The 14,869-nt window shown below is 41.7% G+C and overlaps 2 protein-coding genes across 4 annotated transcripts in view; both read right to left on the reverse strand.

Moving 5' to 3' along the window:
• Positions 1-200, reverse strand: part of LOC127440745 (gastrula zinc finger protein XlCGF57.1-like) — a 72,362-nt gene extending 72,162 nt beyond the window's left edge. Inside the window, exon 1 of one of the 3 annotated variants that reach the window (XM_051697559.1) lies at positions 125-200. The gene's annotated coding sequence lies outside the window, so the exon portion shown is untranslated. The remainder of the gene's footprint in view (positions 1-124) is intronic. The other 2 variants (XM_051697562.1, XM_051697561.1) reach the window with 2 other exon arrangements.
• LOC127440569 (zinc finger protein 585A-like) overlaps positions 1-14,869 on the reverse strand; it is a 56,208-nt gene that overhangs the window by 22,403 nt on the left and 18,936 nt on the right. Inside the window, exon 5 of the mRNA XM_051697246.1 lies at positions 12,560-12,729. Within this exon, the coding sequence (XP_051553206.1) occupies positions 12,560-12,729 (170 nt within the window). The remainder of the gene's footprint in view (positions 1-12,559; positions 12,730-14,869) is intronic.

A 14,869-nucleotide genomic window follows, 5' to 3' on the forward strand; every position in this document is an offset into this window, starting at 1 on the left:
ACAACATTATATTCGTTTTATATCACAAACGCTAAATGATTTCAAGTAATATTACCATGTTGTTTATGTGTAAAAGTGTTGTATTGCTTTATATATTTTAGTTAAAGCACTGAAAAACACAAACCTTAAATCAACTGAATCACAACAGACGGTAGAGTCCTTATGACGTCACAATAACAACAACTTCTTCTTCTTGTGATGTTTAATGGCGGATCGGAAATCCAGTTCATGTTGCATTACCGACACATACTGGACTGGAGCGTCAATGCAGGACAAACAAAAACTATTTAATTTTAAATATAAGAAAACATTAAAACATACATAAACTCAACCTGTTTGTATTCTTGTTTCTTTCAGAAAGCACAATACAGTTCTCTAATACTTTGTCCCCCTTGTTTCTTATCTAAAACAACTTCCAAAGATATATTCTGGATCCCCTTTTCTTGTAGTTTTTTGTGCAATAATTGTCTTGCTCTGTCATAAGTCCTACAATTAAACAGGATATTTTCCAATGTTTACATTATCCCACAATGTATGCATAATCCAGTAGGACGCTATTTATTTTACTTAAAGGGATAGTTCACCCAAAAATGAAAATTCTCACATCATTTACTCACCCTCATGCCATCTCAGATGTGTATGACTTTCTTTCTTCTGCTGAACACAAAGATTTTTGAAGAATTTTCAGCTCCGTAGATCTCTGCACTCTGTAAGTAAATGGCTACCAAATCTCTGAAGCTCCAAAAGCACATAAAGCCAGCATAAAAGTAATCCATAAGATTTTCAGTGGTTTAATCTATATCTCCAGAAGTGATACGATAGGTGTGGGTGAGAAACAGATCAATATATAAGTTCTTTTTTTACTATAAATCTCCACTTTCACTTTTTGCCCATTGTACAAAGGTGCCTCTGTTTGTTCCTGGCAGGCAGCAGATGCCCTAACTTCACCCCAATCTAATCCTAACCATATGGAACCTGTAAGGCTGAGTACCCTGCCAGAAACAACCTGAGGCACCTTTCTCCCATAGCGTTCACACTCACATTCTTCTTCTTGTGTTTTTGGCGATTCACATTCTTCATGCATATCGCCACCTACTGGGCATCGAGGAGAATTAATAGTATAAAAGGACTTAAATATTGATCTGTGTCTCACCCACACCTATCATATTGCTTCAGAAGATATGGATTTAACCACTGGAGTCAAGTATTGTAAACATAGTTTCGTTCCCTTGATGCTTACATTTCTTTGTATTTTGTATAAGTGCCTCCTCTTTGCCCCCTTATCCTAAAGGTTCTGCCAGTGTTTAATTACAGTTTTTCTGATAATTTCCTTTACTTCTGCTTTACTGATGACTGTTTATTGAGCTCTATTGACCTGTTTTAGCAATGTAAATTTTTCTTGAAGCCGCCATGTTTGTGACCATCAGCGGAAGAAAATAATGGCAGTGAATGGAAAAACACCTGAGAAACAGTGTAACAGTATAAGGACGGGCATGGAGGAGGCGGGAACCGGCTGAACAATCAACATAAAATTTTAATGCAAAACTCAACATAAAACAAACATAAACCATAACACAAACAGACACACAGAAAGCAGCCACGTGCGTCTCTCTCTCCTGAACTGGCATCTCCAGCTGCCCCTTATCTCGCTCTCCCTCTGATCAGCTAGATTCAGCGCCGGCCGTGCTCCATCGCGACCCGGCCACGCCCTCCTCCTCGTCACAAACAGTATCAAGAAAAACATCAAAAATGATAAATGCCAAGTCCCAGAAAATGTTCATACAGGTATGAAGTCAGTACAAATATTGCCAAATTGAACTTTCACGGACATTTAAAGATATTTTATCCATAATTAATCTCCGTACGGCAAACATGGTGGCATGGTCATAAAGTGACGTCACATGAAACAGGTCAATATTGCTAAATTTCTGTGAATTCTTTGCATGTTTGTTTACTATCTTATTTCCTTCCTCTCCAACATGTGCTGGGATCCAGAGAAAGGTGATAATAATGCTTTGATTAAGACATTTATATAGGTATAGAAATATTTCAAGAATTACGCCTTGCCTGCAGTCAGATTGGCCAGACGGTATTCAAGGCTGCCAGGGAGTCTGAACAAACCACTCCCCTCTTTAGTTATATTTCCTCCACTGGAGAGTCAAGAAAATAGTTACCAACTCTATTGTGAATACTGAAACATTATCTGGGGCTCTTTGCAGAATCAGAATCAGCTTTATTTCCAAGTATGCTTACACATACAAGGAATTTGTCTTGGAGACAGGAGCTTCCAGTGCACAACTATACAAAACAGCAACAACATATAGATAATAATAAAAAATAATTAAAAATGTAATAAAAAAAATACAAAAAAAAAAAACTGAATAGAAAATAAAGTATATATAGAATACACAATAAGACATATATATATATATACATACATACACACATATATACATACACACATACATACATACACATACATACATACACACACAGATACACACAAACATACATACACATACATACATACACACACAGATACACACATACATACATACAAATACGTAGTGCAAATGTAAATACAAATCTGTTATATACAGTGCAAGGGAATAGAATGGCAGAAGAGGTTGGATGTGTTGGATAAATATAAAAAGACAAGACTGTGAATTGCACATAATTATTGCTCAATGCTGCAGTTTTAACTATTCATGAGATGGATAGCCTGAGGGAAAAAACAGTTCCTGTGCCTGACGATTCTGGTGCTCAGAGCTCTGAAGCGTCAGCCAGAAGACAACAGTTTAAAAAGGTAGTGGGCAGGGTGAGTTGGGTCCAGAGTGATTTTTCCAGCCTTTTTCCTCACTCTAGAAGTGTATAGTTCTTGTAGGGAGGGCAGGGGTCAACCAATAATCCTCTTCAGCAGTGTAGGATCTACTGGTTGTTTAGATCAGTGTTACTAACAGAAATAATTAATAATTAAATAATAGAATCTAACTCATTAAAGCCTCATACAGAGCACCAGTAAATGTAGTGCGTTACGTTCAGGAGCGGGTTTGGTTATTAGCAATAATTAATCATTATCAAAGATAATTATCAGTTATTAAAATCAATAGAACATTGATTTGAATCAATGTTAGCTCTTTTAATCCTTCACATCAACAATCAAAGATAACCATAAAATTCAATAGAATATTAATTATTATCAAAGATAATCATTAATTATTAAAATCAATGGAACATTGATTAGAATTAACACTAGCTTATTGATCCTTCAAATTCAACAATCATCAAAAGATAATTATCAATTATCAAAATCAATAGAATATTAATAAGGATTAATATCGCCGGGGCACCACCCTGGAATCAGGGACTAATAACCATACAGTATAACAGTCTCAATATTAGATTGTTCTCTTAAGAAAATCGACATTCAAAAGGAAACAATGAAGGCTTGAATCCGAGCACTGACATCCCCTGCCAGCATTTGACACAGGTGTATGCAAAACAAATCAAAACACTTCTCTTTGAAATATAACAAAGTTTATTTATGCAGTAATATCAATTCATAATCAATACAATGCAGTCAATAAACTTCCGACTTTCAACTACAAACTAAACAGTGACATGATTAGATATGGTAACCAAAATAAGCCTATAACACATGAGAGGAAGATAGGTGTGTGTGTGTGTGTGTGTGTGTGTGTGTGTGTGTGTGTGTGTGTGTGTGTGTGTGTGTGTACGGTGTGACGCGCACAAAATGGCGGACGTGACTCTCGTGGAGAGTACGTCAAGCGAGATTTCCAGCCAGAGAATATGGCCGCGAATGTGGCCGGAGAGAAGCTGGTTAATGGCGTCTGCCCGTTTACCACGTGTCTCCGCTTGTACGATAACATAGGGACAAAGCTCAGCATTATCACGAAGGTATCTACTAGCCAAAAGTGTGTGCGAGAATGTTTGTGAGGGGTCGCGTGTTTGTGTGGTTAGTACGAGAGAGAGAGAGTGAGAGAGAGAGAGAGAATAAAGTGGTGGCACCAAAGCCGGTTTCGCGATCGTGGGAGAGAAAGCAGCTGTTAGTTTATCACTCAGAGACACGGTGGACGACTTGTAAACCGTCCCACGGTCTTTGGTTCTTTAATGGATAAACTCAGTGTGCCGGTCTTACCCACGATGGCGGAAATACACAACAGTCCAATGTGGTTGGACTACAACACAGCAGATCTCATTCGTGATAACAGTACATTACAGTAATACCTTGAGTATTATTGGCAGCAATGAGCGGACTAGGCGGTCTGTAAACTGTACAAGCAATAACCTTGATACACAAGAATAACACACTATAATATTCTATCTCTGCCCATACGTAAACCTCTTACTTGAATCATATGAGGACACAGGTAGAATGTGTGTTCATCCGTCCTTTAACTCCGACTCGGTTCCTCGAGGCTCGGGTGATGACGGGAGGCCGTTTCATCGCTCTGTCGGCGGGCGGTACGGCTGCTGATTCTCGGCGGGCTGGCGGAGAAATCAGCGACGTTGACTTGATTGAAGATGGAAGAGAAATATTTTTCTCTTCATTTCTGCAGGCAAACAGATGAAAATGAGGATTGCTAGGTGGTCTCCTTCGGATCTGTTAGAGTGTTCGGTGGAACACAGAGTAATCTCAACTCATCCAGCGGGATGGAGACTGTATGGCCACAGTTTCAAGTCAGATGTTACTTCCTTGTGCCACGAGGCTACACCTGAGAGCAGCAATGAGCTGCGTCTACACACGGCGGGCAGAGTTGCTGGAAGCAACGCCCAGAAGGATTTCAGAGTTATTTCTACTCCCGATGACGTCTTGGTTGAGGGCCGTTCTGTTGTGTGCCTCATCCAATAGGAGTTGAGAGTTCGATCCTTTAGTGAGCAAGGCTTCATGGGATTTGTAATCTGTTTTGGACTTCCTTTGTTTGATTTTGGCACGGTTTTTATCAGTAAGATTTATGACTGTGTGTGGGCCTCAGTCAGGTTTTACAACTGTGTTAGGCCTGCCTTTGTCTTCTATCTGAATACATGAGGCCCAAAAGCAGTCTGAACTGTCCTTTGTAGTCTTCTGATATCTGATTTCGTAGCTGAACCAAACCAGACAGTTATTGAAGTGCAGAGGACAGACCCAATGACTGCTGAGTAGAACTGTATCAGCAGTGCCTGTGGCAGGTTGAACTTCCTCAACTGGCGAAGGAAGTACAACCTCTGCTGGGCCTTTTTCACAGTGGAGTCAATGTGGGTCTCCCACTTCAGGTCCTGTGAGATGGTAGGACCCAGGAACCTGAATAACTCCACTGCTGCCACTGTGCTGTTTAGAATGGTGAGGGGGTCAGTGTTGTGGGGTTCCTCCTAAAGTCCACAATCATCTCCACTGTTTTTAGCGTGTTCAGCTCAAGGTTGTTTTGACTGCACCAGACAGCCAGCTGTTTAACCTCCCTTCTATATGCAGACTCATCGTCATCTTGGATGAGGCCAACTTCAGGAGCTTGACAGAGGGGTCCTTGGCGATGCAGTCATTGGTGTAGAGGGAGAAGTGTAGTGGGGAGAACACACATACCTGGGGGGCACCAGTGCTGATTGTACAGGTGCTTGAAGTGAATTTCCCATCTCACAAGCTGCTGCCTGTCCGTCAGAAAGCTGGTAATCCACTGACAGCTGGTGTAGTTTAGTTTGGAGTATAGCTGGGATGATGGTGTTGAAGCCGAACTGAAGTCCACAAAAAGGATCCTTGCATATGTCCCTGGTCCATCCAGATGTTGCAGGATATGATGCAATCTCATGTTGACTGCATCCTCCACAGACCTGTTTGCTCGATAAGCAAATTGAAGGGGATCTAGAAAGGGTCCAGTGATGTTCTTCAGGTGGGCAAACACCAGTCTCTCTAATGATTTCATGACCACAGATGTCAGGGTGACAGATCTGTAGTCATTAAGTCCTGTGATTTTTGGTTTCGTCAGGATCTAAGACACGCAGATGAAACTCCATCTGGGCACTGTGCTTTCCTTATCTTCTGTTTTCGGAAGACATGGGACACCTCTTCTTCACAGATCTTAAGTGCAGGTTGAGTAGCAGGAGGGTGAGGAGGGGGGTTGCAGGAGGTGTTGGTGTTTGTGTGAAGTGAAGGTCAGAGTGGGGTGTGAGATTGGGCCTTTCAAATCTACAGCAGAACACATTTAGGTTGTCAGCCAGTTGTTGGTCCACCACAGGGTTGGGGGCAGGATTCCTGTAATTTGTAAATTGTTTCATGCCACTCCACACTGATGCAGAGTCGTTAACTGAAAAAAAAAATTTCAGCTTCTCAGAGTATCTTCTTTTAGCCACTCTGATTTCCTTATTCAGTGTGTTCCTGGCCTGATTGTACAATACTTTATCCCCACCTCTGTAGTTCTGCTGTAAACCATGGTTTGTCATTGTTAAACGTTAAATAAATCCTAGTAGGGATGCACATATCCTCACATAAACTGATATATGATTTAACAGTATCTGTGAGCTTGTCCAGATTGGTGTCTGCGGCCTCAAAAACACTCCAATCAGTGCAGTCAAAGCAGGCTTGTAGTTCCAGCTCTGCTTCATTGGTCCATCTCTTTACAGTCCTTAATACAGGCTTAGCAGATTTTAGATTCTGTCTGTAGGTTGGAGGAAGACGAATCAGACAGTGATCAGAGAGTCCCAAAGCTGCTCTTGGGACAGAGCAATATGCATCCTTTATAGTTGTGTAGCAATGATCCAGTATATTTCTGTCTCTAGTGGGGCATGTAATGTGCGGTTTGTATTTGGGCAGTTCACGTGTGAGGTTTTCTTTGTTATAATCCCCAAGAATAATAATAACTGAGTCCGGGTATTGTTGTTCAGTGTCAGTGATCTGATCAGCCAGCTGTTGCAGTGCTGTGTTCACACACGCGTTTGGCACGATATAAACACTCACCAGAATAAACAAAGAAAACTCCCGCGGCGAGTAGAAAGGCTTACAGTTAATAAAGAGTGCTTCCAAATTAGGACAGCACATCTTCTTTAATGTTGTTATATCTGTACACCAACTTTCACTGATGTAAAAGCATGTTCCACTGCCTCTCGTTTTCCCCGTTAAATCTGCAATGTGATCTGCTCTGAACAACTGAAAGCCCGGCAGATGTAACGCGCTATCCGGAATGGCTTCACTCAGCCAGGTTTCTGTGAAGCACAAGGCAGCAAAGTTTGAAAAGTCCTAGTTTGTACGGGTGAGGAGATGTAGTTCGTCCGTTTTGTTAGGAAGAGAGCGGGGATTCACTAGATTAATGCTCGGCAGCGCTGTTCGAAAGCTGTGCCGACTGAGCTTGACCAGTGTGCCTGCTCGTCTCCCTCGCCTGCATCTCTTGAACAGCAAAGCTGCGCCTCTGACTAAAATGTCCAGCAAAGTGTCAGAATATTCAAAAATCGGGAAAAGATTGTCTGGTATATGCTGCTGAATATTCAGCAGTTCATCCCTGGTAAAACTGATTGGAAAAATATTACTAAACACAGGACAAACAAACAAAAACAACAAAAGAATAGGAGCGCTCCACACCGAGGCGACCATCCGCGGCACCTTCCTAATGATTAGCTGATATTGGGGTACAAATACTGCTGGCTCTTTCTCAGACTCTGGGAATTTCAAATTACTTTGACACATGTAATTGTTCTTGCTCTTGAAATGAGAGATGTGGGATTGGAGGAGTGACAGCTGGACCAGAAAATGAATTTTTTTATAAGTGCTTCAACTTTGTCCTGAGTGTTGAAAACAATGGCACTGAGACCCTCAAGACTTAAATTAAGCTCATTGAGAGTAGAAAATATGTCTGCCAGTTACACCAACTTCTAAAGCCAGATGTCATAGTTAACTCAGTACTTAGTTGAAAAACCTTTGGCAGCGATTACAGCCTCAAGTTTTTTTGGGGTATGATGCGACAAGCTTTGCACACCTGGATTTGGGGATTTTCAGCCATTCTTCTCTGCAGATCCTCTCAAACTCTGTCAGGTTGGATGGAGACCATCAGTGGACAGCCATTTTCAGGTCTCTCCAGAGATGTTTGATTGGGTTCAAGTCGGGGCTCTGGCTGGGCCACTCAAGGGCATCCACAGAGTTGTCCCTAAGTTCTTGCGTTGTCTTGGTGTAATGTCTGCAGAAACAAAAGATGAAAGGGACTGGATCTAAATGCAGGCTTACAGGTTTTATTGGTTTTAGATAGTAACTTCAAAGTAAAGTAATTAGTAATCTGATTACTTTCCCATGAAGTGTTCAGTCAATTAATCCAATAATAATTTCATAAAATTAATCAGTAGTGGATTACTTTTTTTTAAAGTAACTAACCAACATTGCTGATGGAGCCTTAACAGCTCTTAAGAAGTTATGGGAAAGAGATTTGAACTTGGTATTGGAAGATGGGGAGTGGGAAATATATATATTTTTTAAACTATGTCTAGGAATGCAAGGCTATGCCTTATTCAGTTTAAGATTTTGCATCATTTCTACTGGACTCCCTCTAGATTGTTTAAATCTATTGTTTAGGCTTGGTTTAAAAGGCACACCTACCTGCTGGCAATGAAAGTTGGAGGATGGAGACAGCCCATGCTCTGTGGTTCTATGCTAAGATTCAAGAATTCTGGGTAAGGGTCCAGAATTTTTTCATTCTGCCCTAGACTGTACGTATTGTGTGACAGAATGAGCCGTCCCTCCCTCTCATCATCATCGCCCCGCCTCAGAGGGCCGTCCTTCAGCCAGGCTCACGACAGGAATGGGCAGGAGAGAGAAGAGGCGCATAATTAATAAGCCTCGTTTAGGCAGCGGGGAACGAGGCACAGCTGAGATGTGTTAAATAAACATAGACCGCTCCTCTTCTCAGGAAGCCAGCTTCTATTCTCCATGTTTGCACACACTGGCATCCTCGCAGGTTCAAGGAGCACAGCAGGGAGGATACCGGCCAAGTTAGATGCGTGCCGGACCCGCTCCCCAAGAAACCCCGGCGTGGGATAGATGAGTCGCTGGGGAGCACCGCTCGCATCGCGGCTGACAAACACGGATGCCAGGCTGCCTTCATGTCACACTCGCCACAGCCCTTGGGAAGACAGGCCGCCACAGAAGCCGCCGCCCCTCGCACTGCGGACCACAGAAGGGAACGCAAGCAGCCGTCGTGTCCCGCCCACATCCTGGACCATTCCTGTGGACACCACCCTTTCCTACACATGCCCCAGTCACCGCGAGGATGCCAGATTCCCTTTTATTTGGAACACTCTCCCCCATGGATACTTTATTTAAATTTTTATTTTTTTGGGGACATTTTATGTTTATTATTATTTCTAATAAATGCCTCTCCGAGGCTTGACGCCACACCCACTGTGTCTTTCTCTTGCTCACTCCACCACAACTGGGTGATGGAGCGGTTATTAAAGTAGGTGACAAATATACAAAAAGCTGGGACCAAACTAGTTAACTGATTTGCAGACAGATAATTCTTAGAGGATGGAAGTCAAAAGGCACTCCCTCATTTCAAAAGTGGTTCACCGATTTGGGAAGGGTGGTGGCATTTGAAAAGATGTCATATAAAAAACTTGGCAGACTAGACATGTATGGTAAGAAATGGGACAAATACTTGACCTTTATGGAAGGATCTCAGTGAGGAAGAAACGTGATTATGGTCGAAATTGTGAATCGTATCCTTTGTGGAATTTTTCTTTTCTCCTTTTCTCCTTTTATTTGTTGATTTTTATATTTGTAGTTTCTCAAATAAATGTGTTTATATTATATGTGTGTAACAGGCTTTGACCACAGTGACATTTGTTGAGGGTTAGGGTGGGATTGGGGATTGGGAAAGGGATAGGGAATTAATGGGGGTTTAAAATGGATAATAGTGGATTCTTACATTTATATTATGTTTTATTCTTTACTCTGTATAAGAATCAATTAAAAAGTGTTAATCTGAAAAAAACAAACAAACAAACAAACAAACAAACAAAAAAACTAAAGGATTTTGTATGAACTGTAAGATTCACGATTGAAGTGTCTATGAAGTCCATCCCAAATTGATTGCAGAAGTGCATATATATGCAGTGTCCTTTGTTATTTGGTCGATTAATTCTTTAGTTGGCGGCAATTTATTATCTATGTATTCCATTTTAAGAGAAGTGATGCAAGCAGTGGTCAGAGAAGCTTTACTCACTGTTTAATTGGATTGCAAATGATAGCACTTTATTTTCTGTGTAGTCCACAGCGAATTAATGTTATCTTCAATAATGACCTACTTGTTGAACTATATGCCATGCATTCATATTCAAGTGCTGATCTAATAATGGTGCAAGAAATGTTGCTGAGTAAATTGCAGTTTGCACCCAACCAAGCATGTCATGACATTCAAAGCCTTGCATTTAGTTAGCAGTTTTTTTATGTGAACACCAAAGGTCAATTTCACATTCAACCAGACTTCAAGAATTTTTACTGCAGACACCTGCTCCAAAGTGTAAGAATTACATGAAAATTTTTCTCCCTTATAAAGCATAATGCTTACGACTTTGATGTTGACAGCCGAAAATCCCATTTCAGAGCAGATTCTTTAACCTTGTTAGTTACTTACTGAACTTTTTTAATTTTCGACCGCTTTTCAACAGCGCCCTATCATCAGCATACAGCGATCATTCCATACCTGGTTCTACTTGATTAAATGTATAATTTAACTACAGACACTCCCTTGAGGATCCATTTTCAATTGGGTACACACCGAAGCAGATAGCACTTCGTGCTCCACCCTCTTCACACATGTCATTGTGAGTATATATGGCGGAACACTGCGCTATTTAATCATAATATTCAACTGAAGGGTACAGAGCAATACTTAGCCCCTAGAGTGAAAATTCAGTAGTGTGGCCAGTGTACGCAGCATCTCGTTCCCTCCTTTCAGAGAAACCATCCCCTTTCAAGTCGGTCTCTCGACGTTGTGCCAGATAGCTGACGCTATGGGGAAATGTATACCATCACACCATGCTACTGATTCACATGCGCAAACAACTCCTACTAGCCGATAGGGTATTTAAAAAAAAAACACCCACAGAGCCTCCTCTTTGTAACATAATCGAAAGGGAGGAACAAAAGTTACAGATAAGAAGGATACACACGGCGGTGACGCTAGCCAATCCAGGTAGCGCAATACTGCAAATTATGCCAATTCACCATGGTAGGATTGTACAGGGCGGTGCCTGGCCGCTAGTGAATGAGTATAAAATCACAAACTAGATGAGTAATAAAACTTAATAAAAAATGACCACCAGTTGTGGTTCATGAAATGACCACATAGAAGTATACTGGTTTGTACAGCAGTAAAATCAAAGGGCTAACCCTCCTTCACAGCAAGCACTTGGGAAGAGAGAGAGAGAGAGGCAACATCCAGGTTATGTAACCTAGAAAAAGTGCTAGGGGAAGTCCAGCTAGGCAGATGTCCTCTAGGGAAACACCATTAGACCATGCCCAAGAAGAGGCCATGCTTCTGGTGGAGTGAGCTTTAACAGCAATATAACACTGCATGCATTGTGACTCATACACAAGCGCAATGGCATCCACGATCCAATGGGAAAGCCTTTGTTTGGAAAGTAGGGAAGTAACCTGAGCCCTGAAGGGAGTGGTCAAAATCTTGGGCACGTAGCCCTTCCTGTGTTTGACACACCTGGTCCAAACTCTTTACAAGTGTCATCGACCCTCAATGCTTAAAGTTCCACAACACGCTTTACTGTCGCCAAAGCAAAGAGCAGCGTAGTCTTTAATGAGAGCATGTGTCAGCTCACTGTAGCCAATGGCTCGACCTGGGACCCATGAGCGCTTTAAAAAACAAACGCTAAGACCAGGACAGTGACAGGGCGAGATGGTCTATGCCACCTCGCGCCATGTAAAACTTTTAGAATCAAGGGAGGTCTGCCTATTGACAACCCACCCCGGGGGTACGTGTGTAGTCGCTATTTGATACATCTGATACATCTCTCATCTCCATCTGATCTATACAGGTATTTTTTTCTGCCTTGTAAATCAGTCATTTTAATAATTAGGTCTGTGTACCAATTTATATAATATACACACTATATTTTTAATAATATACAAGCATAATTTTCAAAATATCATCCTATTATCCACCTTTATCATACACATTAACTATTTTCAACAAACATCACAACTGATTTAGCAGCAAGATTCCCTCATTCAGAATTGACTCATTGGGGATATCATTGAACTTTTAAATGAGTAGTTTGACCCCAAAATGAAAATTCTGTCATCACTTACTCATGGTTTTTTCAAATCCATATGTCTTTCTTTCATCCGTGGAGCTCAAAAGGAGATGTTAGGCAAAATGTTAGTCTCAATCACCATTCTCTTTCATTGTAGTGACTGGGACAATGCAAGGTGCTAGGCGATGTGGAGGCACATAGACCTCCGTGTTGCGACATGGCAGTCTTCTGGCATGGCGTTGACGACTTGACAACAGTAAATCAGGGCAAAACCATCCTGTGTTACAGAGGAGATGTCACGTTCTCATTCCCGGCTCACAATGGCGGGGAGATTGAGAAGTGACTTCCTGACAGTCAGAGCAGGCCACGAATCGCCATGGTGTACTGAATAGGCGAAGCCCATTAAGATGGAGAAGCGGGGAGATGCAAGGCTGAAGCCGGTGACAATTATCCTCATGAACCCCATGCTCCTCATGAATCTCGTCCTCTCTAGATATAGGGAGGAGAGTGGACCAGTGTCATCTTTTTCCAGAAAGCAAGCCGAAAGCAAACATCTTTTGAGTGTCATGCACTCGCACTGAACACAATCAATCTCAGCAAACACTGGATCAGCGTGGACTCTGCCCATGCAATAAACAGCCCTTGTGATAAACACGAATGACATAACATCCCTTTCATAATCCCAGCCAAATGTGATCGTATCATGCATGCAGTGCGCTGATCGTCACGGCCATACTGGTCCCTCGGGAGCTGAGAAGATGGGAGCAAAGCATTTCAAGTTTTCATGCGCTCATAATAAATGCAACCAATCTCAGTGCGAGATTGGCAGGGATAAACACAAGCGATATAACCTTTCCTCATAATCTCCACTGAACATGATGGTATCAAACACACAATGCGATGTCAGGGTCGTACTGGATAGGCGAAGCCGCTTCATATGGGGAAGAGGAGACTCACATTTACATATGGCCTATTTGGCATTCCATAGGTGCATGGCTCAAGCCGGCACCAAATCATCCTCAAACTCTCCACGTTCTATATCCCATCCTCACCTGTCTCCCTCGTGCAGTCCCATTGGAGCTGCAGAAAAAGCATAGTGGGAGGAGGTGGGCGCGAGCCCAGAGTGAAGCATTTTAAGTTTTAATGTGCTCTCAATGAACACAATCAATCTCTACAACCATTGTATCAACATGAGCTCAGCCCAGGCACTAACTGCATTCGTATTGAACAGGCTCGACTGCTTAATAGTGAAGGCATGCAAAGGCTGGGCCGGTGACAAATCCTCTTCAAATCTCAGTGCCTTTTCCCCCATTCTCGTGTGCCTCCCTTGTGCGGTCCCTCAGGAGCCACAGAAGGAGTATTGCGGGACGGAAATGGAATGGCTCTGGCTTTCTGACCGAAAGCAAGCTGAGAACAAAGCGTCTTGAGTTTCATGCGCTTACGATGAATGCGTAAAGAGGAAAGAATTAAACATTTCTGGAAGTAAAATGGGAAAATCACAAACTATAAATTACATTTTTACACACCAATGTAAAATACTGATAAACAACAACAATTCTGGAGTATCTGGAAATAAAGCTAAGAAACAGAGAATAAAATAGCAAAGTCTTCCTCAGATCCCATGTTTATTTACACAAGCGTCATGGGAAAATGATGTTGCCGTGAAGAAAGTTGCTTACCAAGTCGCATGTACACAGGAGTAAAGAGAAAGCCGATAACACAGCTCATGTCCACCCATATACCGATTTCAAACCTTAAGCAGCTTTCTTGCAATAAACAGCTTTCTGGTGTCCATGTAAACATTGTCAGTATCCATTTTGTACTTGTCTCAATTATCTGAGCTCTGAAGACTTGTTCACTATAACCTAGTTTCCATCCACTTTTTGCGCTATTTTGTTATCGACAAAGTGAAAATGTGTAAATTGTTTTTTGCTAAATTTGCCGTCTTCTGCCTGTTTCCATTCAAATGGCCTTTTATCAATAAAAATGCTGTGCGTGATGACGTCATGCCTAAAAAAACACTTTGTCACATAAGTTTTGTTTTAGCGCAAAATAAATCTGCCCTTAAGCCGTTTCCATACAGAAATGTGTGTTTATCGCTAATTCGCCTCCCAGATGTCCCAAAGTTTTGGTAAAATGGGGAGAGTATTGAGACAATTCATTGAAATTAGCCAGCTTACTGTCATTTTAATTTCACAAATAAATGCAATCAGAAGATGAGGAATTGCAATCAAAAGAGAACAGTTGCCCTTCTGATAGGACTGTAATATTGGTCCTGATGTTGTGCCTATCGCAGGTTGCCACCGGTTCCGACCCGAAAGCGAATCATCATTGTTCAAGCTGGCAACCTGCACTAAGTAGTGGGGGAAACTTTCAGTCTTAGTATAAGGACCATCCATCGATGTGTATATGCGGTGTGCACAGATATTAAAGAAAAACTGATGCAGTGTAATTTCAGGGTTTAAATAGATGATACATTCTTGATATTCAATAGGCTATTTTGAACAATCATCTAATCTAATGCATCGCCATCACAACTACATTATGTCCCGCATATTTGTCCAGCAACTTTTAACAACCAACTGAACTTGATTATCATCTCAAATTAATTTTAGCGTCATAATGCAAT

Source organism: Myxocyprinus asiaticus, chromosome 5, assembly GCF_019703515.2.
Source record: "Myxocyprinus asiaticus isolate MX2 ecotype Aquarium Trade chromosome 5, UBuf_Myxa_2, whole genome shotgun sequence".
Lineage (NCBI taxonomy): Eukaryota > Metazoa > Chordata > Actinopteri > Cypriniformes > Catostomidae > Myxocyprinus > Myxocyprinus asiaticus.